General features: G+C 43.8%; 1 protein-coding gene across 2 annotated transcripts; it reads left to right on the top strand.

Moving 5' to 3' along the window:
* The first annotated feature begins 14,950 nt into the window (after nt 1-14,950).
* LOC147606386 (protein SHOU4-like) lies at nt 14,951-18,551 on the top strand. Of its 2 annotated transcripts, XM_086791710.1 has the most exons (6): nt 15,014-15,364; nt 15,554-15,664; nt 15,756-17,019; nt 17,158-17,313; nt 17,401-17,612; nt 18,121-18,551. In XM_086791710.1, the coding sequence occupies exons 3-6, from the start codon at nt 16,039-16,041 to the stop codon at nt 18,311-18,313; spliced, it is 1,542 nt and encodes a 513-aa protein (XP_086647836.1). In that variant the 5' UTR covers nt 15,014-15,364; nt 15,554-15,664; nt 15,756-16,038; the 3' UTR covers nt 18,314-18,551. The 2 variants fall into 2 exon arrangements, with proteins under 2 accessions (XP_086647835.1, XP_086647836.1); XM_086791709.1 differs by having other exon boundaries at nt 14,951-15,364; nt 15,554-17,019.
* The last annotated feature ends 7,682 nt before the right edge of the window (nt 18,552-26,233 follow it).

The raw sequence follows: 26,233 nt of genomic DNA, 5'->3' as shown, positions 1-26,233 counted from the left end.
GATTTAGTCTATGCCTCTTTTGTAAAGCTACCCAATAATCATGGTGAAATTTCTGCTCCTTAGGGCAATTCTCTTCTTCTTGTCCACAGTGTACCCTTCCAAAAAGTCCCATCTTCCAGAAACTGCATCATATTATAATACTAGTTTTCTTCCACCTTAGTAGCTCCTTAGGGAAATTCTAGCTCCTTAGTAGCTCCTTAGGGAAATTCTCTTCTTCATGTCCGTAGTGTACCCTTCCAAAAAAGTCCCAACTTCCAGAAACTGTATCATATCATAATACTAGTTTTCTTCCACCTTAGCAACTCCTACTACTGTGAATAAGTTGGTGTCTGGGAGTTGATCATCTACTGCATCAAGAGTAGGTTCTCCAAAATCCAGTCTGGATAAAAAGTTTGCCACACTACATTTTCTCTTTTGGGTGTGCTGGATGGTGAACTTAAACTCTTGAAGTAGGAGCATCTATCTTGCCATTTTTCCCACTAGAAAAGCTTTGTTCACTAGATAAATGAGGGCTTGATGGTCCACATGGAAAACAAATTTGTTTCCCAAGAGATAGTGTCGGAACTTGTTCACGAGGGAAAAGATCATTGAAAGGGCTTCATGCTCTATTGTGATGTAGTTCCTCTCCACCCTTGTGAGGGCTTTCCTGGAATAATGGATGGGCTCTTTTTTCTTTTCCTCCATCAGTGCACTGCCCATTGCTTTATCGCATCTACATAAACATGGAGCATTAGATTCCATTCCAGATTGATCATCACTCGTGCAGATGACAACATGCTCTTCAGCCATTAAAATGCCTTCTAACACTCCGGACTCCATTCATACTTTGCATCCTTCTTGGTAAATGGGTAAGCTACATGTGCTAGATATTTTAAAAATCTAGCATGCCACTTCACCAACCAAGGAACCTTTCAAGGTGCTTAATGTTCTGAGGAGCAGGCATTTTAGATATGGCCTCCACCTTAGCCAGATTTATAGCCAATCCTTGTTGGGCTGACACAATGTGCCCTAACAGTGTTCCTAATTTTACTGCAAAAGCACACTTGGCCTGATTTAACTTCAACCTTATATCTCTACATCTCTTACAGACATAGCCTCAAATGATAGATGTGCTTTGCCTTATCTCTGAACACACTGGACACACTGAAATCATCTACAAATGCTTTCATGAAATCTGTCAGGTAGTCATTGTTGAGATATCGAGCTCGTCTAGTGAGGCGGTGGACACTGATGACCTGCCTGGGGGATAGGCCCCACACTTACACCACTGGCATGGTTGGTGAGATCATGGGAGATATGCGGCCAGTGGGATGACAGGCTGTGTGATAGCCATTCTAGAGACTGGCATAGTTATAGCGCCAGCTCATTTAGTCGGGTTCACACTATAGAGAACCCGTGTATGTACTGGTTGAGTACCTTTCATATTATATGTACTCTTATTCTTGTATATGGAGTGTTGAGTGTTGAGTGAAGAAGAAGAAGATTTCAGCCTCTCACCTTGTGTGTTCTCTATTAGGGTTTTGTGAGTGTGTGTGTGTGCTTGCAAGAGCTCAAGCTCTCTTCCCCCTTGCATCTTTTCATGGTATCAGAGCCTGGTTCGTGCTAAGGGCTGAGTTGCAAGCAAGAGAACCACAGGAAGCAGTACGAGAGTAAGAGCTTCAACTACTCTTCCCTATTTGTGTTGGTGACTACACCCTTGTCGGGAGCTCTACGGGAGGCACCGGCAAACGATCTCTGATTGAGGAGCTTTCTTCGCGGGAGTAAAGCTATAGGGCAACTAAACTATCCTATCGGACTACTTTTTTGGGCCAAAAATGCGTTTCGGGCACGTCTGGACCTCCGTTTTTCAGAAAGCAGGCGATTTCGAGCACTGCAGGTAAGTCATCGATTCTCTGCAGAACTCTGTTTTAAGAACTGCAGGGAGACAGATTGACTGTGCAGACATTGTGGGTGCTGCAAAGAAGTCTACAGTTGCCATTAGGTGTATGTATGCACATTGAAGTCACTAGTTGTGACATTTGAGAGTACTACAGTACCGCTGTGCAGAAAATACAGCAGTTTGTGCAGAAAAAACCAAAGTGCAGTTTTTGGTAAAATTGTGTGTTTGGCAAGATGTCAAATGATGGGATTACTCATATTGTGGCTGAGAAGCTTGATAAGAATAACTTCCATGCTTGGAGATTCAGGTTGATGAATTTCCTGATGGGAAAAGGCTATTGGGACTACATAGAAGGTGAGCATGAAGAGGCACCAGAGATACCGGATATAAATCCGACTGCTGCTGCAGATGTGAAAGAGTTTAAAGATTGGAACCAAGGAGCCAGGAAGGTTATGTATTGGCTATCCATTAGTATACAGGACACCATGATTGGGCACATTCAGGATGCCAAGTCCCCCAAGGAGGCGTGGGACACCTTGGTAAAGCTTTATGAAACAAATACCAAGGCACGCAAGATACAGTTGAAGAATGAACTTCATAGTGTGGAGAAAAAGAGCATATCTGTGAATGACTATGCGTTGAAGATAAAGGGTATTGTGGAATCCCTTGCATCTATTGGTGTGTCAGTAGATGATGATGATAAGGTGGAGGTCTGTCTACGTGGTCTCGTGCCACAATACAAGGCGTTCAAGACGTCTATTCAGACTCGGGAAAACATTCCCAACTTTACAGATTTGGTGTCTATGCTGATTATCGAAGAGAAGAGCTTGGGTGAAGACCAATAGTCTTCACAAAGCAAAAACAGTTCAGAGCAACAGGCCTTCTACACGAGTTCAGGAAGAGGACGAGGTAGAGGAGGCCGTGGACGCGGTCAAGGAGGTGGCCAAACAGGTAATCAGAATTATGGCCAACAGCAGCAGCAGCAACAACAGTCCCAGAATCAACAACAAAAACAACAACACGCAAGTGGAAGAGGCAAATTCAGAGGCAGGGGGAGTCAAAGAGGCCATGGAAATTGGCAAAGGCAATATAATGATGCACGTGAATGCTATTACTGTGGTAATCCTGGACATGTGCAGGCAGAATGTTATAAGAAGCAGGCTGACATGCAAAATGGGAAAGTGCAGCAAAACAACTATGCATCCTCAAGCAGAAATAATGAGGATAATGAAAGGTTATTTGTTATGCAGCATGTCGTGATGAATGCCATGTCTGAAAATGTTGATGCAGCACAAAAAGATAATGTATAGTATGTGGATTCAGGCGCTTCGAACCACATGACGAGTCATGGGGAGTGGTTCAAGGAGATGAAAAACTCGGAAAGACTAGGTTTTGTGGAAGCAGGGGATGACACTGCTCATCCAATTGCCCATGTTGGAGATGTGCCATTGTCTATGCATGATGGCAAAGTGAAGTACCTTGCGGATGTACTTCATGTACCGAACATAACAAAGAATCTGGTTTCAGTTGGACAAATGATTGAGCAGGGTTTGCAGGTTCGGTTTAACCCTGATGGTTGTTATGTTGAAGACTTTAAAGACAAGTGCAGGTTGGTTGCAAAAGGCAACAGAGTGGACAGAATGTTTACATTGAATGTAGACATGCCTGAAATGAGTGCTGCGATGTTTGCAAATGGTTCAGGAATTGTTGCAAACACAGACATTTGGCATAAAAGGATTGGACATGTAAATGTGCAGAGATTGAAGTCTATGCACACAAAAGGAATTGTGACAGGGCTGCCAAAATTTAAAGTGGAAGGTATGCAGACAATATGTGAAGCATGCCAATTTGGGAAGCAAACAAAGCATGTGTTTCCACGTAACAGATATGTGAGCAGAAATGCACTAGATGTTGTGCATTTAGATGTATGGGATCCTACGAAGACCATATCTATGGGAGGCTGCAAGTATTATGTGACTTTCATTGATGACCACACAAGGAAAGTGTGGGTATATTTCATGAAGGAGAAGAGTGAGGTATTCACTCACTTTCAGAATTTCAGAGTTTAGCAAACAGGGAAATATGTAAAGTGCCTAAGGTTAGATGGAGGGGGAGAGTACTTCTCCAATGAGTTCTCTGAATTTTTGAAGAAGAATGGTATTCGGAGACAGTTTACATGCAGATACACTCCGTAGCAAAATGGAGTTGCTGAGCGAAAAAACAGGCACATTGCTGAGATTGTGCGAGCATTGATGGAAGAGAAGAATATGCCGCATTGCTATTGGGCTGAGGCTGTTTCTACAGCAGTATACATCATGAACAGGACTCCAACTGCAGCCATACATGATGTAACTCCAGAGGAGAGGTTTACTGGCAGAAAACCAGATTTGTCTCATCTGAAAGTCTTTGGATGCATTGCATATGTGCATGTGCCAGATGAGCTGAGAACTAAGCTAGATCCAAAAGCTAAAAAATGTGTGTTTATTGGATACTCCCTTGAGAGCAAAAGGGATACAGGTGTTATAACCCTGTTACACGTGAGTTGAGGGTAAGCAGGGATGTTGTCTTTGATGAGATGAGCAGCTGGTATGCTGTTGAAAAAGAAGCTGTTGGGGCTGATGTGAGTGGAAGTGTGGTTGCACAGAATGCAGGTCAGCAATCACAGTCTTTGAGTGGACTAGGAGAGTCCTCATGTAGTGGGTCTATTGATAGACCCACTTGATAGAGTCCTCATCTAGTGGGTCTATTGATAGGAGAGTCCTCATCTAGTGGGTCTATTGATAGACCATGGAGTGGCAGGCTGCGTCATAATACCAGTCTTGCAAATGTGATTAGTACATCACGTAAAGGAAAAGAGAAAGTGGTTGAGCCCCTTGGTATGCCTGACATTTCTGTAGGGCATTCTCATGTTGATGGAGAGTCTAGTGGCTCAGATATGAGCCTTGATGAGGAGCTTGGGATCCCAGCTATGAGAACACCTGGTGTAAAGAAGGCTATGGAAGCCATGAATGAAAAGCTGCGAAGATCAGGCAAAGTGAAGAACCCTGTGCAGAGATTTACATATGATGGTTATGTGGCACATCACTATGCATATATGGCAAAGGTTGTGCAGGTTGTAGAGCCCACATGCATTGATGAGGCTGTTGGAAATGTGTGTTGGGAGAAAGCTATGGATGAGGAGATGGATGCACTATATGGAAATGAAACTTGGGATTTAGTATAATTGCCTGAAGGCAAGAAAGCCATTGGATGCAAGTGGGTGTACAAAGTTAAACATAACAGTGATGGAAGCATAAACAGGTACAAGGCTAGATTGGTAGCCAAAGGATATGCGCAGACATATGGAATTGATTATGAGGAAACTTTCAGCCCAGTTGCCAAGATGGCAATTGTGAGAGTTGTGATAGCAGTGGCTGTGTCAAAGCAATGGTCTTTACATCAGATGGATATAAAGAATGCATTCTTGCATGGGGATTTGCAAGAAGAGGTGTATATGTTGCAGCCACCTGGTTATGAGGATGTGGGTCACCCTGAGCGTGTTTGCAGGTTGAAGAAAGCCTTGTATGGCTTAAAGCAAGCAAGAGCATGGTCTGACAAGATTTCTGAATATCTTGTCACTATTGGCTTTCATGTAGCCAATGCAGATTTCTCGCTGTATGTGAGACATGGTGATAGAGGAGTTGTGCTTGTTGTCATCTATGTAGATGACTTGATCATTACAGGGGACCATGATGCAGAGATCCTTGGTGTAAAGATCTTGCTTAGATAGAAGTTCGAGATGAAGGATCTGGGGGAGCTCAGATATTTCTTGGGCATTGAGGTGATTAGGTCACCACATGGTATTGGATTACTGCAGAGACAGTATGGCTTGGACATGTTGTCCAAGTATGGTATGACAGGCTGTAAGCCTATTTCTGTGCCATTGGATCAGAATGGCAAGTTGAGTGCAGATTCAGGAGAGATTTTGGAGGATCCTACTATGTACAGGAGCATAGTAGGAAGTTTGATCTACATGACGATCACCAGACCAGATTTGAGCTATGCTGTTGGGTTGGTGAGTCAGTTTATGCAGGTTCCACGGAAACCGCATTTGGATGTAGTGAGACGCATACTGAGGTATGTGAAGTCTACTTTGCATTGTGGACTATTCTATGAGATTGGGACAGAGATATGTGTACATGGGTACACAGATGCTGATTGGGCTGGTAGTATCTCAGATAGAAGATCTACCAGTGGATTCATGTTTTCTTTGGGGAGTGCTGCTGTGACTTGGAGCAGCAAGAAGCAACCTACGGTTGCTCTATCCCAGTACAGAGGCCGAGTACAGAGGAGCTGCTATGGCAGCATGTGAGGTAGCTTGGTTGAGAACGCTACTTGCAGATTTGGGTCTATCAGTGGATAGACAAGTTGTCATTTTCTGTGACAACATTAGCAGTATACAGTTGGCCAGGAACCCAATCTTTCATGCTCGTACGAAGCACATAGAGGTCCACTACCACTTCGTCAGAGAGAAGGTCTTGGCAGGAGATCTTGACCTTGTTTATGTTAGCACAGAGGATCAGGTAGCTGACATCTTCACCAAAGCATTAGGTACAGAGAAGCTCCGCAGATTCAGGGCTTCGCTTGGTGTACATGAGATGGAGTTGAGCTCGAGGGGAAGTGTTGAGATATCGAGCTCGTCTAGTGAGGCGGTGGACACTGATGACCCGCCTGGGGGATAGGCCCCACACTTACACCACTGGCATGATTGGTGAGATCATGGGAGATATGCGGCCAGTGGGATGACAGGCTGTGTGACAGCCATTCTAGAGATTGGCATAGTTATAGCGCCAGCTCATTTAGTCGGGTTCACACTATAGAGAACCCGTGTATGTATTGGTTGAGTACCTTTCATATTATGTGTACTCTTATTCTTGTATATGGAGTGTTGAGTGTTGAGTGAAGAAGAAGAAGATTTCAGTCTCTCACCTTGTGTGTTCTCTATTAGGGTTTTGTGTGTGTGTGTGTGCGCTTGCAAGAGCTCAAGCTCTCTTCCCCCCTGCATCTTTTCAGTCATAGAAAATCTCGTGCACCATTCTTGAAGGTAGCAGGTGCATTTTTCAAGCCAAACATCATGATGGTCACCCACAAAGACACCCCATTCAGTGATGAAGGCAATCTTCTCCCAGTCTTCTGGTTCCATCTTCACCTAGTTGTACCTGCTGAATCCATCTAAAAATGAGTACATTTCCTTTTTGGCTACCTCATCTAGCAAGGAGTCCATGAACGGAAGTGAAAAGGGATCCGACAGTTTAGTGCGGCACTCAGTTTGCGGTAGTCCACAGATTCTGATTTTCATGTTCTTTTGGGAATCACTACAATTGGGGATATCGAGGCAGCTTTTTCCACTAGCACAATGAAACCCACCCTCAGTAGTCTGTCAATTTCTTCTTGGTTCAATCTGTGCCTCTGTTGTCTAAAGGTATGGCTCCCTCTTTTAAGTTGATGCTGTGCTGAAGAATTTAGGGTCGATGGCCTCCATGTCTTCATATGACCAAGCAAAGACATCGTGGTATTCCTTTAGCAAGGACACCAACTCTTGTTTGAATTCTTCTTCTAGTTCCAGACTAATCTTCAAAAGCTTTTCTTCTTTTCCATCCCCTAGATTTCCCTCCTGTAGTTTGTTCGGGCTTACTTTTGTGGCATTGTTGTTTTGGTTCTCCTTTTTCTTTTGGACCCAGTCTCGGATCTCTTGGATCTCTTCTTCTTGCTCCAGATTTCAGGCCCCTTTAATATCTTTCGAGGATTTTGCTCAATTTTGAGCCCTCTATTTTTACAAAATCTGCTTCTTTTTTCTTCATTTGTTTGTCTACTGCTTCCACGTTTTCACCCTTTGCTTCCGCATAATGCCCTATTACTTCATCCACATGTAACATGTAGGGGTAATAGGTCCAGGTGTTCAGGGAGTATTCTGTTCTCTTTATCATCATCAAAGCCTTCTGACATGTTGAATGTTTCAGCATGAATTGGCCTTTGAGCAGGTTTTACTGATCCCCTTGCATCAGAAAGATCAACATGAACTTTCCGCTTTCCCTTTCTGATGGTGATTATGTTTCTGCCCTACTGCTTTACCTTGCCATGTCTCAACCAGGGCCTTCCTTATAACACCTGGTAAGACCCGATGTGGTTTTTTGTGGTAATAACCACTAAGTTGACCTTGAAGTCAACTTGTTTGATTTTCATTGGGACATTTTTTTATGATTCCTTTAGGCACTACCACCATGTTATCTACCATTCTTATGTTAAACGGAATGGGCTCCCACTTGAGGCCCAATCCCAATGTAGTTTCCATAGTGATGACATTCACTCCGGATCCTCCATCCAGCACTGCATCATTAATGTGAGTACATTGTTCAGTTGAATTGTGACTTTGGCCACTTCATCATCTATGGACGCTGGGGGTTCTTTGGCTTGCATATTGCCACATTTCGAGGTTTCTTCTTCTACTGGATGCTGGGGGTTCTTTGGCTTGCATATTTCGAGGTTTCTTCTTCTACTGAGTGCTTAAATTCCTTGCTCAATCCATCAATGCATGCTATTAGAATTTTGGCCTTGAATCTCGGACATAAGTCCAGCACTTGTCTCTCAGCCAGACTGTCTATCTACTAGCAACATTGACACTACATTGGTTTGTAACCAATTGACATTCCTCTAGCTTTCTTCCAAGCATTCCTCATTGAGGTTCTCTGCACGCTTACTTCCACTTGTTTCCGGAAGACCCTGAATAATTTTTGTAGCCTCTATTCCCATACCTTCCCATTCCTAGGGGTCTTCATTTTGCTCCTTCCATGCTATTCACCATGGGAGCTCTATTTTTCATGTTGTACCTGTAGTTCCATGTACTATGAGTGTACATGTTACAAATGGTACAAGTTGGTGGCACAGTGCATTCCTCCTTGAGGTGACCTTCCTTTTTGCATTGGGAACAGAACACATTTTTACAAAAATCTGAGCCTTTGCTCTTTTTCATTTCTTGCATCAGCTACTTTACCTGCAGCATCAATTCTCTAGGGCTTTCTTGTGTCTTCCCAATTTTCTTCTTTTTGTCTTTTCTTTTTCTTTACGCCATTGGAGTGTCTTGGAAGGCGTCGCTTCCTCTTTTGTCTTCTTTTTCTTTACCACCATTGGAGTGTCTTGTAAGGAGTCGCTTCCTCTTTTGTCTTCTTTTTCTTTACCGCCATTGAAGTGTCTTGTAAGGAGTTGCTTCCTCTTTTGTCTTCTTTCTCGACTTCTTTTTTCTGCCATTTTGGCCAGCTCAACCACCAGTTCCTCAAACTCCTCTTCAGTTTCCACTGCTACGTGAATGTCTGGCTTAAGCCCTTGGACAAACCAATCAGCAATAATTTGAAATTGAGGGTCAGGTTTGTTCTACAACTCTTGCCTCAAGCTTAGTAGCTTTGTTGCATAGACTTCTACATCCATGTCCTCTTGTTGAAGCTCTCTCGTTTGATCACAGATTTGAGTTGTAAACTTTATCTTGTGGAATCTTCCCAAAAAAGCACTCATGACCTCTTCATAAGTCTGGAAATGGTTGTCTTGATATCTTGACACCCACTTCGTGGCTCTATCTTTGAAGGTATTTATGAAAGCATCTCTACGGATTTCACTCACTCTTCCACATACTGAGGTCTAGCCACTTCCTAATACTGCGTAAACCTCCTCACATGTAGATCTGCATCTTCCCCTTTCTCTCTTGAGAACACCGGGAAATTTTTTGTTAATGAGGCCATGCCTCCCTTGAACCTTTTCCAAGGGTTTTGTTGTGGTTGTTCTTCTTGGTTTTGCTGCTCCACCCTTTTTGGGCTTTTCGGACCTGGACTATGCCCAGCTTCTTGCTCTTGGCACTCTTTTTCTTGGTCCGAATTGTGCTTGAATTCTAACACTCCCTCTTGCTCGTGCAGAGCTGCAAAAGTTTCCACACTGACTTCTTGATCGTAAACAGATCTCTTGGAAGTCATTACTTTTCTTCATCCTTAGATTCACGATCATGCAGAAAGCATACCTGAATGTGGTTGGGTTGTGTGGTGAAAGGTTCTCCACACTAACTTTTTCAGAAAATTCCTTCCATGTTATGGTTTCTCTGCACACTTATTTTAAGTGGACCCACAACTTTCTTTTTCAGCATTTTCCTTCACTTCTTGAAGGTGCAAAACGCTACTCAGTGGAGGTTTTTCTGCTTCACCCGCGATTTCCTCAACTTGAGATATTTCTAGCCAAGATTCTATAAAGTTTCCCACTCAGTGGAGTTACAATAGTGGTCCATTAGAGTTGTGGTAAGGGTTTTCCTTAGTACAGTTCCCAGTAGGAAATTTGTCCCCAGCAAGATCGCCAGGTGTTACTCGCTGATTTTCCTCTCAGCAAATGGCAAGACAACAGTCTGGCATGACAGACCAGTCATGTAATGCCGTGGGAGACTTGCAGTCATCCACCAGAGTTTCTAGATACAAACACTAACTCTTAAGTGGTCATGGGGACACTCAGAACACCACTCTGTTATGCAGACCTTCACTCACACTCTCTCAACTCTCACTCTGCAACTCGCCACTGCACATCTCACTCACTCTCTCACATATACACAGCATGTTCATTAAAATAGAGACACAACATGCTTAATCAACATAGTGCAGAGAGTAACGCATAGACATGATGGAATGGCAACATCACTCATGATTACTTTCTAAAATTATTGGAGATTGTCAACTACCAATTGAGAGCATACAATGATTGCACCCTTCATACATCCATTTTTTCTGTGTGTATCTCTCTCTCCCTCTCTCTCTCTTAACCAACTTCCAATAGATTTGCATTCCATCTGGACAAATCAAGACTCTAGCTTAGGAATAGATTGTGGAGGACCCTAAGCTAAGTGCTATCCCTGGCATCGGCACCAAAGATGTTCACCTAAATGAGCATTCTCCTTGTATACGAGAGAAGAGAGACAATGCAAGGGTCGGTTCGGGAACATGCACTTAGCCAACCCTAAAGAGGGTTAACTCCTTGATGTGAAGCCACTAGGGACTCACTCCACCACCAACTTGTGTCATCCAAGTGGAGATTTCCTTGAGCTAGATAGGGAGCAATGAGAGAAGGAGCTATGGAGAGATCAGCTTCTATCTCAATTCCTTGGTGTGTGCAAGAGTGAAAGAGAGAGAGAGATCAAGAAAAAGGAGAAGAGGCAAGAAAGGGAGCATCACCTACAAGCACACACATACAATCAAGCAAGCAAGCAAGAATGCATCAACACACAAGCATCATCTACAGGCACACACATACAATCAAGCAAGCAAAGCATGCATCCACACACAAGCTCACCACCATAGCTACAAGAGAGAAAGAGGGAAAGAGAAGAAGATTCAATTGTGATAATGGGATTGTATATCCTTTTCATATTTCATAAGTTACTTATATACATGACCTCCCTTTTTACAATGGTAGGCCACCCATTTAACAATTGGGGACACAAAATTGGTTCTCTAGCTCTATGTATACCTAGGCTTGTTGCTTATGGCCGGCGTTACACATGTCGTAAGCTCAGTCATACCATGCCTTTTTACTTGGAACGCTTAGTGCGATTTGCAGAATAAAAATGAATTACATGAAGCGTAACCACGTTTAGGAAAACGTTAACCATTGTGGTTACACCACCTAGCGATACTTACATGACACTTAGTCCCTTAGGCTATTGATATTCAGCTACAATGTGCTTTCACTCACTCCCATTGGGCTGGATGTTATTGCACGTGAGTATCACTAGTAGTGGCTTACCTTGGTGATTTATGTATATCATGGCTTTTTCTTTCACCTTGGTGATTCATGTGTATCATGGATTAGCAAAGAAGCAGCCAATGGTGACCAATTTGAGCTGTGTGAAGATGAGTATAAAATAGATTTTATAGCGACAATAGAGAGTGTGCATGGCTCAAACTCCTTTTGGTAGATTTTGGTGTTGAGATAATAGTCCCCCACCTCCATCTTCACTAACAGCCAGAGAGAATTAGCCATCGAGGAACCCAATGTTTCATGCTCATACAAAGAACATTGAGGTGCACTCATAGGGTAGAGAGAGAGGGATATAGAGCATGATGCCAGGCAAGGTTCAGGTAGACCTTCTCCACCCTCGATCACATCTTCACACTCAGAAGCCTCATTGAGTAAGCCAAGGCTGATGGTGGTAAACACCTCTACTATTGCATTATGGATTTCCACAAACCATTCTCATCAACTTACTTTGAGTGTTATGCTTCTCTCTATCTCTCCTTGCTTGCTACATCTGTGTGTGTGTTGATATCTTCATCTCTACTCCAATAAGCAAAAATAGAGAAAACATAAAATATACAAAATAAAAACAAAAATTAAGCACACACCTTACTTGAAATCACATTCCTTAGACTAAAATCTTGTACTTATGCTTCCTTTGCTCAAGCCTTTTAATTTGAACAAAAAAACAACACAAAACACCTCCAAAACAACATGAGAACTATATGCTTTTCTCAGCAGTGTTGATACTAAGTTGCACAAGAGACTCTACATACAAAGAAATGAAAACGGCAATTAGCAAAGCTTAACAGTGCTCCCTACCAATATGGTGCAAAAATGTTTAGTCTTTACCACAAAGTCAGCCTTAATGTTCAACCCCTATATTAGTGGCAAAGTGATCTTCCCACACTCGTCACACTGAGGTGGTTTCTTATGTTGTAGGTGTAGCGATTGATGAATCTAAAGCTTGTGTGGAAGCTTCAAGCTCTAAACTACTTACATGCAATGGCTAGACCCACAAGAAGATAGAAGGGAGAAGAAGATGAGGGAAGAGAAGAGGACACACAATCTAATGAATGACATTGCTACCTTAAGCATCAATATATCCACATGTACTTAAGAGATGACATGTAACCTAATGGATGATGGAGTTGTCTTCCCAAACCCTAAGCATCAACATAATTAGACATCCTAGCATAGAGTTGGAGAGAGAGTAGAGAGAACACACTCAATCTATTGCACAAATGGGAATTCCTTTATAAAGAAGAAGAAGAAATCGACTTATATGTACTTTGTAACCCATTTCTCACTAGGTAGCCCAAGATTATATGTACTTTGTAAGCCATTTCTCACTAGGTTGCCCAAGATTAAGTGACTTGAGGGTGCCCATTTCCCAGATCTAGCTCATTTACATGTGTATGGCCTTGATTGTCATTTTTGCATGGTACACACTTCATGGTACAAGCATGATGCCCAAGATGTGGACATTCTTTAGATACTTATAACATGGCCATGATGATTTTAACAAATGTTTTTTTTGTGAGGGTAAGAAGAAGAAAAAGGTTTTATTTACTCTAAGGTTATCTGGTGAGAGGTGAATGTTTTTTTTGTGAGGGTAAGAAGAAGAAAAATGTTTTATTTACTCTAAGGTTATCTGGTGAGAGGTGAATGTAAAAAGAGTGAAAAAGGTGAGAGATTTCATGTGGTGTAAGTAATGATATGTTTTTGATTTTTGAGCATCGACACCTAATTGAAAGAAACTAAATTAAACCTAAAGAGAAGATAATTATACTAAGTAGTAGCAACACAAAGCAAGTTTTATGGCATCATAAAGTATAATAAAACCTAAAAATAAGATCAATCTCTTGCCGAGGCTTAGCCATGTATCAAATGCTCTCCCACATAGAACAAGCAAATCTAATCAAACATGCCATTTTAACTTAATTAAGTTAAAATAATATTCAATAATAGATTTAGTAGCAAGTTTTGGATTGAAGCTTAGGTATAAAGATTTTTACATTAGGCACTCCAAGCAATTCAAATGTACCAAATTTTTTGATGATCATGTGAAGAGTTGATGAGTGCGATATGTGACTGCGATTGAGAGTATGCGACACTTTGCACATGCATGGGTTGTTTGTTTGTGCATTAGAGGGTTGGAACATGCATCTTTGTTGGTGTGCATGTAACATTTGTTGAATCCCTTGCTTGGAAGTGGTGTGACTTGTCTTCGTTTTATGACACTCATTATGTATACACATAATAAGTGTCACTTATGACACTTATTTTGTGTATACATTATGTGACTTGCCTTTGTTGTGACACTTATTATGTATACACATGCATACCCACATCTTTTACACCTTGCCTTTGCACAAGAGTAGGCATGCATGCACACATATAACTTGAGCACCCATCTAACAAAATACACGAGCATGTATGTGTGTGCATGTGTTTACACATACATAGGAGACACTTAGGTAGCATCCACATTATCACAATGAGTGTTACATCTAAGATAGTGGTACAAGGTGGAGGTACATTCACTTCTCAACTCCATCAACAATGAGTGTAACATCTAAGATAGTGGTACAAGGTGGAGGTACATTCATTTCTCAACTCCATCAACAAAGAGTTATTCTCCTTGCCAATCTTGACATAACGGAAGCATGCTCACTCTAATGTGTGCATTTGCACATGCATGCGTGCGATGACATGGCTCATCAAGGTTAGAAGGTACGGACATGCCATTGAGGTTATTAGACATGTGCATTTGGAGCAGAGAGGTTGTGGGAGGTGAGTGTACTTCCACTTTATGCCTCACGTGTGGTCCCATGCTAGCTTTGTAGAAAAGTGAATTTCTAGTAGGTTTAGGCTTAGTTGTGCCAACAAGGTCTTCATAGAATTGGAGGCAGGTTTGCAACGGTCTAGCATCGACAAAATGATACCTCTTGTGTGGTGAGGAATGAATAGCAAATATACGATTGGAATGTTTGCAAGGGTCTAGCATTGACAAAATGATACCTCTTGTGGTGGTGAGGAATGAAGAGCATATACGTTTGGAATGGTTGCAGAACATGCTCGAGGTGGTGTTCCGTGAGAATGCACTCTTAGATGGAGAGCACACAATATGGCAAGGTGGCAATCAATGGTGATGCAATCTAGATTAGGGGTATTAAGAATGATTCCCATTACTATGGTGTTGGTGGGTGGTGATGTGAAAAGAACGACAACAATAAGGTGGTGGTGTTGAAGAAGGGTCGCGTGCCCACAAGGGCGTGAGAGCGCACAGGGAGACGGTGTGTGGGTTATGGTGTGAAGAGACCTCTATTGAAGGACAGAAGCAAAACAGCCTTGATTTCCTCGCTCCCCCCCCCTCCCCATCTCTCTCTCTCTCTCTCTCTCTCTCTGCGAGCGCACACCCGTTCTTAATCTCGCCACTCTCCCTTCTGATACCCTCTTCCCTACATCATCATACTCTACAACCAATTCAACAGAATTGGGCTCTGCATTATCATCAGTCCTTAACCTAACCCAAGAAAATCCCATCCTCGACAGTTACTTGCTATGAAAGGCAAGATCTCCCGTCTTTCCTTCAACTTTTCTGTTGTTGGGTCCTCGGTATTTTGCTCTTCTTCCTGTTGGCGCTCACCGCCCTACTGCCCTCGCTTCTGGGCTCCAAGCTTACAGGTAAGAATGCTTTGCTAAGCTCGCATTTTTCCTTTTTTCTCTGCATTTTCATTCCCCTCCCCCCCCCCCCCCTTTTTTTTTGGCATTTCTTCGCAAATGTACCTCCCCCTGACGCTCTGTAGCCGACCTTGCAAAGCTTTTCTCAAACGTGCCCCCCTTCTCAAAGATCTGCCACCAAACTCTTTGCAGGTCGCGGGTTCAATTCTTCATAGGTGCGCCTTGCCAGCAGTCTCTTCCAGTTGTGCACAACTTGCAAAACTTAAAATCGTCCAAGTCTACTAACCCTACAAATTAATTACGGTATTTAGTACCTGCTTTTTGGAACTCGTCTCCTTGCATATTGGCTCAGTACCCGTTGCTCTTTGGCCTAGTAACCCTTGCTTTTTGACAGATTACCCTTGTACAAATGACTTGAGCTCATAGGCTAGCTTGCTCACAGTGCAAGCAAGCGGGCTATATAAGACTTTTTTTGGAAAAGCTGGTCAAGTGTAAAATGGGAATCTTGGCCTTACGTAAGAGGAATCTGGTGTTTATTTAGAGAAACTCTTTGCAGGCTGTGTTTAATCTAGAGAAATTATAGCTTAAGTACTTAAAGAGGAGCTTGGCATACAGAGGTTGTCTCTTTGCAGAAATTAAGCCATTTTTGGGCATACATCAGAAGATATTAAAAGACCATGGGATCCAATACTACCAGATTTCCTTCACATCAGCTTAGCAGTGGCTTATATGTCTCCGGGCACCCGGAACAGTACAAGGAAAGGCAGCCCTCATTCACATCAACGGTCATGCCATACACCGGTGGGGACATTAAGAAATCTGGAGAGTTGGGCAAGATGTTTGACATCCCTGTTGTGGAGCTTCCAAAGTCGCGAAAATCTACCCCAACCTCTTCTCATCACAGCAAACCTGGGGGTGGCTATGGTGGGGCTTCATCAAACTCGGGGCCCTTATCTTCCAGCGGAACTCCAAAGCCTTCTTATTCTACTTCAGGACCGCTCACTTCTGCTGGGCTTCCAAGGCAGAACTTGGCATATTCCGGGCAGAATCGTTCAGGGCCTTTGACTGGAGGCAGCCGTCCGGCTTCTCATTCAGGGCCACTGTCAAGGGGTGCTGGTGACATTGGTGGTGCTAACAGGCCTGGGTCTGGAGGGAACAGCCAGAAAAACTCGGGCCCCCTCTCAGGGAGTGGTGCACCAACTATAGTTCGTCAGAACTCTGGTAGTCTCTTGCCAGCAACAGGCCTTATAACATCTGGCCCCATCACATCAGGCCCTCTCAATGCATCAGGGGCTCCGAAGAAGCCATTTTCGGGGCCTCTAGATGCTTCTGGTGCACCCATCAAGGGGTCAGCTGCACACAATGCCATAAACAACATCAACCAGCAGACTTTGGTGATCAAAAGAAGCCTTCCAAGGGTCATTTTGTGGACCATTGTGCCCTTGTTTATTGTGGGCTTCATAGCAGGTGGATTTATCTTTGTGACCGTGCATAACCCAATCTTGTTAATAGTCGTCGGGTGTCTTTTTGTGTGTGTTGTGTTGCTTCTCAGCTGGAATCTATACTGGGGGGATAGGTCTCCTGGTAGCTTCCTGGCTGCATATGAGGATGCAGATTTACGCAATGCAAAGGACGGCCAACATGTCAAGGTGACTGGGGTAAGGTCTTCTTTGAGGCTAAAGTGGACATAAACACGCATTAATCTTTCAATTATGACAGTTTTTTGATATGAAGTATGACATTTCACCTCTTTTTAACACTTCAGTTAAAATACCTGGTGCACACTTGCTATGTAGGTTGTCACATGTGGGAGTGTGCCATTGGAGTCATCCTACCAGAGGGCAAATAGATGTATATATACATCTACCGGGCTTCATGAGTACAGAGGGTTAAAGTCAAAGCCAGCCAAATCTGGGCACCGGCGATTCACATGGGCACTGAGGTACTCGGAGGTACAAATTACAGTGCTTCCCTACCTGCTGTACTGATCAAATTGGGAAATTTGAAGACAATTGATCTATGTTTTTGGTGTTATGCAGAGGCATGTTGTTGATTTCTACATTTCTGATTTTCAATCTGGACTCAGAGCTCTAGTTAAAGCCGGATATGGTGCACCTGTAACACCTCTTGTTCATGAGAGTACAGTTGTTGATATTTCTGTAAGAAACAAGGAGTCGCCAGCTGATTTTGTCCGTTGGATGGGCAACAAAAACCTCTCGTGTGATGACCGGGTGATGCGTCTAAAGGAAGGGTAAGCTAATAATGCATCTCATCTCTTTGACTGGTTTAGATCTTGGATAGCTCACCATCTCACCATCCGGCCATAACTCTGCTCAGGAGCATGGCGGTAAGACCAACACCATGCTTGACTCTTCACCCAAGCCCGGCTGTCCCATACCACAAGAACCCACCTTCCTGGTGTGAGGCTTGTGCCAAACTTAGGCTCGATCTGTTTACTAATCCCACCCTCTGGGGAATGCCTATCAATGTGCCTAATCGTTACAGACCATGGTTGAGATTGTCCTTACCTTGTAAGATTTCATGAGCATCAATAGGAACGTACTAATACTCAGTTAGTACTCACTTCACACTAGCTCATTAAAGGAACTGACGAATGCTCAATTAGTGCCTAACATCCTATAATTGAGCCACTAATTACTGTTGGCTTAACCTCATCAGCATTACCAGTCTAGTTATATCTTTGTGTGATACAATAGGTTTTGTTGATTTATAGGTTTTGTTGATTTGTGGGCTTGCAGGTATATCAAAGAGGGAAGCACAGTGACTGTGATGGGAATAGTGCAAAGGCAGGAGAATGTACTAATGATTGTCCCTCCTCGAGGACTGGTATCTACGGGTTGCCAATGGAAGAATCTCGTGTTTCCGAGGAGTTTGGAAGGCTTGATCATATTATGCGAGGAGATGTGCAAGATTGATGGGATACCTTTTTAGCAGCACTCAAAGATAAAGTTCTGAATTGTACTCTACATGTATTCTCTCAGGCCAGTAGGTTCTGGGAACACTCTGTAGTCTCTATTAACACCACCACCACCCGACCGTATAAATTTGTTGGAGCGTTTGTAAACAAGTGTGTATGAGCACATCACTAACTGAGCTTACCCCACTATAACAAACTACTGACAAACTTGTATTGTGCTTTTAACTATACATGGATTCTTTACACCATAAATTGGGAGAGCATTGATGAGCAGGCCAAGGCTCTTGTCTATGCCACAAGTGAGTGAGATTTCCCCTTCTTTTGGGTTGGCATCAGGTTCCATGAAAATGCATAGGATCCATCAAAAACTACTAGTAACTAGTAGGCTTATTATTTTGGTTTGCCTTTGTAAAATGTAGGTAGGTCTAAGTAATCTTGTAATATTGCTGAGGAAATAACTCAAAAGGGAAAAATCTGCATATGAAAGTTTAGAGTGTAACTACGTTGGATAGGTGTGAACGTCCTTGGGTACCGTCTCGTGAACAATATGCGCCAACGCTTAAAATGTAATATCCACAATGCACAAAAAAACTTGAAAGATACATCATAACTCAAAAAAGAAAAATCTGTATACGAAAGTTTAAAGTGTAACTACACCGGCTAGGTGTGAACGTCCTTGGGCACCGTCTCGTGAACAATATGTGCCAACACTTAAAATGTAATATCCACAATGCACAAAAAAACTTGAAAGTACATCATTGCATAAGATAATCTGCCAAAGACAAGCATTGCAAAGGACACGGGCTGCGAATGGGCAATCTGTACAAGAGATCAGAGCAAATCAACGCAGCATGAAAATGAGTGAGTGAGTGTATATGATGGTGAGTGAAAATATATACAAGAGGCCCTTTGATGAGAGGTGACTTTCAGTAGAAGATTGTTGAACTTAACATACTACCTTGCACACAAGAGGGAGAGAGAAGAGAAGAGACAACATGCAAGGGTTGAGTCGGGAGAGTTGTACTTAGTCAATCCTAATGAGGCTTAACTTTTCAATGTGAAGCCGTTAGGGGCTCACTCCACCTCTTCCTGTGTCACCCAAGGAAAGATTCAATGGCTAGGTGTAGAGAGCAAGGAGGGAGTTGTGGAAAGGTCAACCTTTATCTCATGCCACATGCATGCAAGATGGACTTGGTAGAGAGCAAAGAGAGGGAAGAGGAAGAGAGGTTAGAGCATCACCATCCTTACAAGCACACACCAACAATCAAGCATGCAAGCAAGTCAACATAAGCAAGCATATTTCCACAAGCTTAAATGAGAGAGAGAAGAGGCAAAGCTTAAATGAGACTAATGGGATTGTCTTTTTTCATATTTCATAAATGTCTTATATACAAGAGCTCATAGTTACAACAATGGCTAGTCGCCTGTTTACAATTGGGGGTCCAAAACTAACCTTCTTCCTAGCTCTATGTATAACTATTGCTCATGACCGGCATTACATAAGCTGTAAGCTCGGTCATCCCAAGTCTCTTTTACATTAAGCGCTTAGCACAGTTACAAAAGATGAATACAATAAGTGTGGCCATGCTTGTAAAAGTAATGCTACCTTCCTAATTTAGGTCTGTCCTTGGAGCTGGTCAAATCTATCGGTAGTAGATCGAATATGTTTGGATGGAGTTGCGGCGTGAGGTTGGAGTAGAGGGGCCTCGATGGAAGACTTTGTAGCTGGCCCAAAATGTTGTCTCCATCATATCTTCAAAAGTCTGCAGTCTCCAGGCGGGCATCCACATTATGCGCTTATAATATCCAAAAATCTGCTTGAGCATTGGTCCTTTGTTGATGTCGAACGCCAAGCCCTGCGCACCTTCATGGTAATGGTTCCAACTTGGAAAGGAGGACTCCACCAACGTGATGATCAAGTGGAAAAATCTGATCGTCGCGATCACGGTTGTGTCTGGGACTTGATCATAGCGGATAAACTTGTTGAAGTGCTTGATCATTGTATCTTCCGTATAGGGCTGTTGCATCATTGGAGGAGCGAACCACGGAAAATTGAATTGCTGCTTCGGGTTCTTCTTTTGCTCCTTGTGGTTTGGAAGAGATTTCACATTCATCGTCTTCTTATGGGTAGGTCATTTGGGCTGATGCGGAGTGCTCGGGCGCCTTGTAGTAGGTTTCCCAAATGAACGGCTTCAACAGAAATGGGCGTCTCAGGCTGGGTGCTCGTTCATGAGTTTGAACGTGATGGGGCGAGTAGCAACAACGGGTGGCCGATGGTATCCTCCGCGCTCTTTGGGTGGATGCTCTCGCCGCCATGGTCGATGTTTGGTCTCAAGGTATGGACATAGGACGTTGATATCCATGCGGTCCGTTATGCGGGTGGTGGGCGTGTCCTGAAGCTGTTGATCGAGTAGGATAGCAATCGCTTGCTTGAACTCCGTGCGGTCGAGGGGGTCCTGCCAGTTGAGAGGGTTAAGACAAGGGTCGATCTCCTCATGTCTAGTGGTGGCGGTGGGGCAGAATTTCGCCTTCTTCTAGGGTTGGGTGGGAGGGGTGATGTGTCGGTGCGAGGGTGGAGGGGTTGTCGATGTGGAGGCTCCTGTGGCAAGGTTTGCATCAAAGAGGGGTGGGGGTTTGGTTGAGGTAAGCGGGATGTCACGGAATAATGCAGTGTGCATTCCCAGCTGTAATGACAAGGACGGTGGGGTTGGTGAGGGAGGTGGTGTAGGAAAATGAATGGGGGAAGAAGAGGTTTGGGGAGGGAAGAGTGGTAGTGTGGATGTACCAGATGGGGGTGGTGGTGGTTGGGTGCTAGTACTTTGGTGAGAGGAACTGGGTGGTGGAGGGGAAAGTGGGGGTGGAGGTGGGAGGCTGTCGTGGCCGTCGTCACCTCCATCATGGCCGTCGAGTAGTGCATGATCACCTTTTGTTGAGTCAGCGGGTCCTTGGGATTGGAAAAAGGGTTCAGTTGTTGTTGCCACTTCCTCGGAGGTGAATTCCATTGGGAAGGCAACGTGGGAGTCATCAAACTGGCAGATTTCGGTGGCTGCCATGTCCTCCATTTTCTCATGACATCTGTGGTATAAGATAAGGAGGCCAGCCCGTCCTTGCAGAATAAGGGGGAAGGGTGTCAATGCCGAGGGAGGGGTGGGCTTCATTGACGACGTGCCATCCCCTACCATGTAGATGTTGCAAGGCATCGGTCGTCCTCTGGGAAAGGGTAGGGGTGTGGGCACAGACCTTCCAGAAAACGGATAGGTCGATAACCTCGGCTGGGTCAGATGGAATGGCGAAGTGAAGGAGGTGACTCCAGCTAATCAAAATGGCTTTGGAGAGGGTGGGGAGGAAGTCGTGGGGTGGTTGAATGAAATGAGGCCCTGGAAGTAGAAGTGGGGGATGAGGGCGATGCTGGCGCGATAGGGAGCTTGGTGAGGAGATAGGTGTAGGTCTGGCGGGAGAGTGGCTCATCCACAAAGACATTGTGTTGGAGGAGGCTGAGCTTGATGCTCCTGTAATGAAGGTCTGGAAATGGCATGCTTGAGCTACTACTCCTTTTCATCGATCTTGTTTTGCAGTTGGGTTATGTAATCTAGGATCTTGTTTTGCAGTTGGAGTTTTGTGATCCTGGAAATGGCCTGCCTGAGCTGCTACTCCTTTTCATCGATCTTGTTCTGCAGTTGGAGGTTATGTAGATTAACCTGGTAGAGATCTTTAGAGATCTGCCTCTCCTGCGCCTTGGCCAGCAGCATCTCCCATTGTGAAACTGCGGCCACCACCTGTTTGACGGTAGATACAATCCGTCATTTGAGTGATCAACTCCCTGGCCATGTGTGAAAAACCCAGTACAAAATTGGGCACATCGCCATGGGCTGCATGCACGCTCTCCTCGTATGCCTAGCTGGATTTGAAACTGCCTAACCGTGCCCAACGGAGAGTGTCTAATGTATTTTGATGAGATGCATGAGGGGAGAAGGGTCCAGCCTCTGGGAAAGGGGGGAAATCTGTAAAGTACTCTGGGGCAGTGTTTCAAGAGGTTATGCTGGAAAAATCCATGTTTTTGCTTCTCCTTCTCCTCAGCCTTTCTTCGTGCTTCCTCAGCTGCCAGCTCCTCGTGTGTAGGGCTTGGACTGGGCGGTGGGGGTGCTTGCTCTTTGCCCTTGGGTTTCGGGTGGTGCTTTGGTGGGGAGTGGTGGTGCCTCTTAGCTGGTGGGGAGTGGGGAGAGGACTGTGGGCAGGGGCAGAGATGTCAGCACCGCATCTGGGCCACTCAACTAGATGGCGCGGGGTAACTACTCCCACCCGCCAGCCACATGATAAAGTACTTTGGTCAATAAAGTGGCCGCTACCAGCCACCCGCCAGCCACATGATAAAGTACTTTGGTCAATAAAGTGGCCGCTACCAGCTTCCCCTACAGGTTAGAACATACTCCGTGAAGTTCTTTGTGCAAATACTTTGCCAAGTTAACCATTTGTCCCTGGTGCACGCGGGCCAGGGTAGTCATGCTGCACCTACTGAATCTGTCTGTCCAGCGTGTGGTGGTGAGAAGAAACTATAGGGCATCTCTAATGAGTTGTACCCTTTGTGGATGGCCCTCATTATCCTTCCCTGGTATGCATGTTGGCATCATAAGTCTTAGCAAAATATAGACTGTTGTATAAGTGCTGGCAGCATAGCCCATGGGTACAAAACCTGATTCAGGATACCCCAAAAAAGTGCCACGGCTGTACCAAATATACCACGGTCGTACCCTTAGAATTTCCTATTTGCCACAGCCATACCCTTTAGGACTTTAGATTTTCCTTGACCGTTCCGACTTTGCCACGACCGTACCAATGTGCCCTCATAGAAACCCTGTGTGCTTTAGGAGCTTCTTAGGCACCAAAGTTAGAGAAGGCATGCCTGTGCGTATGTTAGTACAGTTAGAAGTGTTAATGTAGTTAGTTTTCGGCAGCTTGTGTGATTGGGGGGATGTTGGAGTGGGTTGCTGCCGAGTGTGGTGGTGGGGAGGGTGTGAGAGACAATGATGTGGTTGGAAGTGTGAGCGGCCTCTTCTTGAGTGGGATGGATTTGTGAGGGTGTGAAGGTGGAGTGATGGTGGGGGGTGTAAGAGAGACGACTTCTTGGAATGTGGGAGCAGCGGGTATGGGCTCCTCATCTCTCATGAGGACCATAACTTGACTCGAGGCCGCTGTTCGTGCATCCCAATCGATGTTGCACTTGTTATGGCCCATCTTATCCCGTCTATAAGAGGAATTCCCACCATATTTGGAATTCAATCGTTTAAATGAAAAAAGTGGAATTCTTGTCATATTAGGATTAATGGATACTTTTATGTAATTTTTAAGAGAAATTTTAGTTAAATTTATTTTATGCATGAATAGATTTAAATGATAAAAGAGGAATTCCCATCATATTTGAAATTCAATCATTTAAATGGAAAAAGAAGAATTCTGGGTATATTTGAAATATTGAATATTTTTATTTAATTTAAAGAGAGGAGGTATTTCAAGTTTATTCAAAAAAATAGATATTGGTATTAAGTTAAAAGAAGAATTTTTATGATATTTAAGAAAAGAAGGATTTGAATTAATTTTTAGTGTCAAAAGATGAATTTCCACCATAATTCTACCTAGGGAATTAAGGTTGAGAAATTAAATGGTAGAAAGAATATCTTTAGATATTTTATATGTGGTTAAATCACTAAATTGGTATTTACCCAAAACTAGATGTTTATCTGAAGGAATCCTTGTTAGAACTAAACCGAATGAAATTGGTTAGACTATGAGAGGGATGGACAGTAAACCTACTTGTCCATCTCTCGATCTGAATCAAGCAAAAACTTCGTGACCAATTCCAGTTCCTAAATACAAAGAATAGACTACCGTTGAACTAAACTAGTTTTTCTTTGACCAAACTCACCAAGAATCTAGTTGGACAATCAGTCAAATGATGGGTAGATTACCCTGATGAGAGATCAAGGATCCTCATTATGAAACTGGGAATTGTGGAAAAAGGGGTTTTGTGGAACCAATCTCAAACTGGAAATTTTACTTGCATTGGAACCTCTGTTTTCATTTAAAGGACTTTTTTATGCTAGAATTCTGGAGAAAGCATTTGGCATGTGTTTTACTAAGAGGAGGTTCGTTGCGTCGAGGGACGTTGCTCGCGGCAAAGCTTGCCGAGGTCTTGATGACCAGCCTCGGTATGGTTAAAATGGTGCGCTTCTGGTACGATGGGCGAGGACCGACGAAGCGGTCCCTGAGTAAAGTGCTAGGACACCTAAGAAGGATCCTAGAGGGTTCTGACCAGGCAATGCATGGGCTCGCGGTTGCTAGGACACCCGTGCGTGCGTCGAGGAAGATTCGGATGGACTAAAAGGAAAGATTTTTGTGAATCAAATTTTGATACTGGATCTCGTTGGTTGGCCGGTCTTCAACGAAGAGTCCAGAGGACACATTTTGTAATATAATGGACTCAGAATTTTGGAGGATGATGATCAATAATATTATGATTTTTATTGAAGGATTGTTTTAAAGCTAGCCAAATCTATTATAAATGGTAATTTCATATTGGGTGTGTACGTAACGTGGTATGCCTACCTTAATTTTTGCATGAATCGCCGGGTGGCTAGGGGGCCTGGGAACTCTTTTCCTCGGTACCCAGGCAAAACACAATCAAATCTTTATAAAGGAATCCCACCAATACAGTGGTGGTCGGCGGGTGGTTGGCTAACCCATGGGCCCCGGTGCTGGATCTAAGGATTCCTGCGAAACAATTAAGATGTGATTAGTTACGTTAGTTAGATTAAGTCATGAGAAGACCTTGTTCTGTGGGAGGGGATTAGCGAGGTTGTGCCTCGTTAAAGGAGGAAAAAAGCGGTGATTCCATGGACCAAGTGCAAGTACCTTCTTGATCTGACCATGTGACTTCAGGTTTGGTCAGATCAGTTTAACTTGTTAAGACTTTGACTCGTAGAGTAATTCCCTCGTTAGAAGATTTTCCCATGGCGGAATCGCCCGTGCCTTCCGGGCGAGGGGAGTTTTTTCGGGCTCGGTGTTCGGAGGAACCGCCAAGCTAGTCTCTCGTCCGGACATGCGCGGGTGAGGCTCTGAGTGTGGATCCCCTCTCGGCGTGGGAGGCCAACGCTGCTTCCGTCGTCGCCGACGCCCCTGAAGGGGGATCTCACAACTGGTATCAGAGCTTTGTTGAAAGCTAATAAGGACAAATGAATTCTTATCATAAATTTGTATAATAAAAACTCAAAAAGAGCATTTACATATTGTATTTTCATTCCGTAAGCCTCATTAATGAACCCTCTCTCTGAAGAAGAAGAGCTTGACCCCGACGTTCATAAGGCTCTTCACAGAACTCAGCCAGGACCCTTCAAAAGAGAAGGGGAGAACCTAGGCAAGGCTGTGGAGAAATGGGTGGAAGCTATGGAAGAGTATTTTGATATCACATGCTATAATGAGTGGAGCAAAATGGCTCTTACCAAGCTGAAAATAGTGGAAACAGCCACGCTGGCATGGAGGAACCATTGTGACACCAACCATCTGGACAGGAATACCCAGTCTTGGAACGATCTTAAAACCTATTTGAGGAAGAGATTTTGTCCCCCCGGGTTTTTAGAAACCAAAATGAATGAATTCTTAGAGCTAAACCAAGGGAGCAAAACCATCGAAGAATATCAGGAGGCATTTGCTCTTCTACTCAAGTATTGACCACCTTCTCTAGACGAAGAGAAACTCATGGTCAGGTTCATTCGGGGAACGAACGAACCCTTAGACACACTGGTCAAGAATGCCAAGCCAGTGTCCATGATAACAGAAGCTGTCATAATGGCAAAGGATTTCGCCAAAGCTTTCATCATAAAAGTCCCACCAAAGCCAGCTCCCTCATCCTTCAAAAGATTCCAGACACCGGGAAGTTCTTC

Source organism: Cibotium barometz, chromosome 57, assembly GCF_041138505.1.
Source record: "Cibotium barometz isolate CiBa-2024 chromosome 57, ASM4113850v1, whole genome shotgun sequence".
NCBI classification, from domain to species: Eukaryota; Viridiplantae; Streptophyta; class Polypodiopsida; order Cyatheales; family Cibotiaceae; genus Cibotium; species Cibotium barometz.
This window is presented reverse-complemented; position numbering and strand designations above follow the sequence as displayed.

Excerpts from the sequence above, each read along its gene's own strand:
- LOC147606386 (XM_086791709.1), top strand. The coding sequence starts at position 16,039 with ATGGGATCCAATACTACCAGATTTCCTTCACATCAGCTTAGCAGTGGC. Across the intron at positions 17,020-17,157 it reads AACATGTCAAGGTGACTGGG|GTTGTCACATGTGGGAGTGT; the intron begins GTAAGGTCTTCT and ends CTTGCTATGTAG. Across the intron at positions 17,613-18,120 it reads GTGATGCGTCTAAAGGAAGG|GTATATCAAAGAGGGAAGCA; the intron begins GTAAGCTAATAA and ends GTGGGCTTGCAG.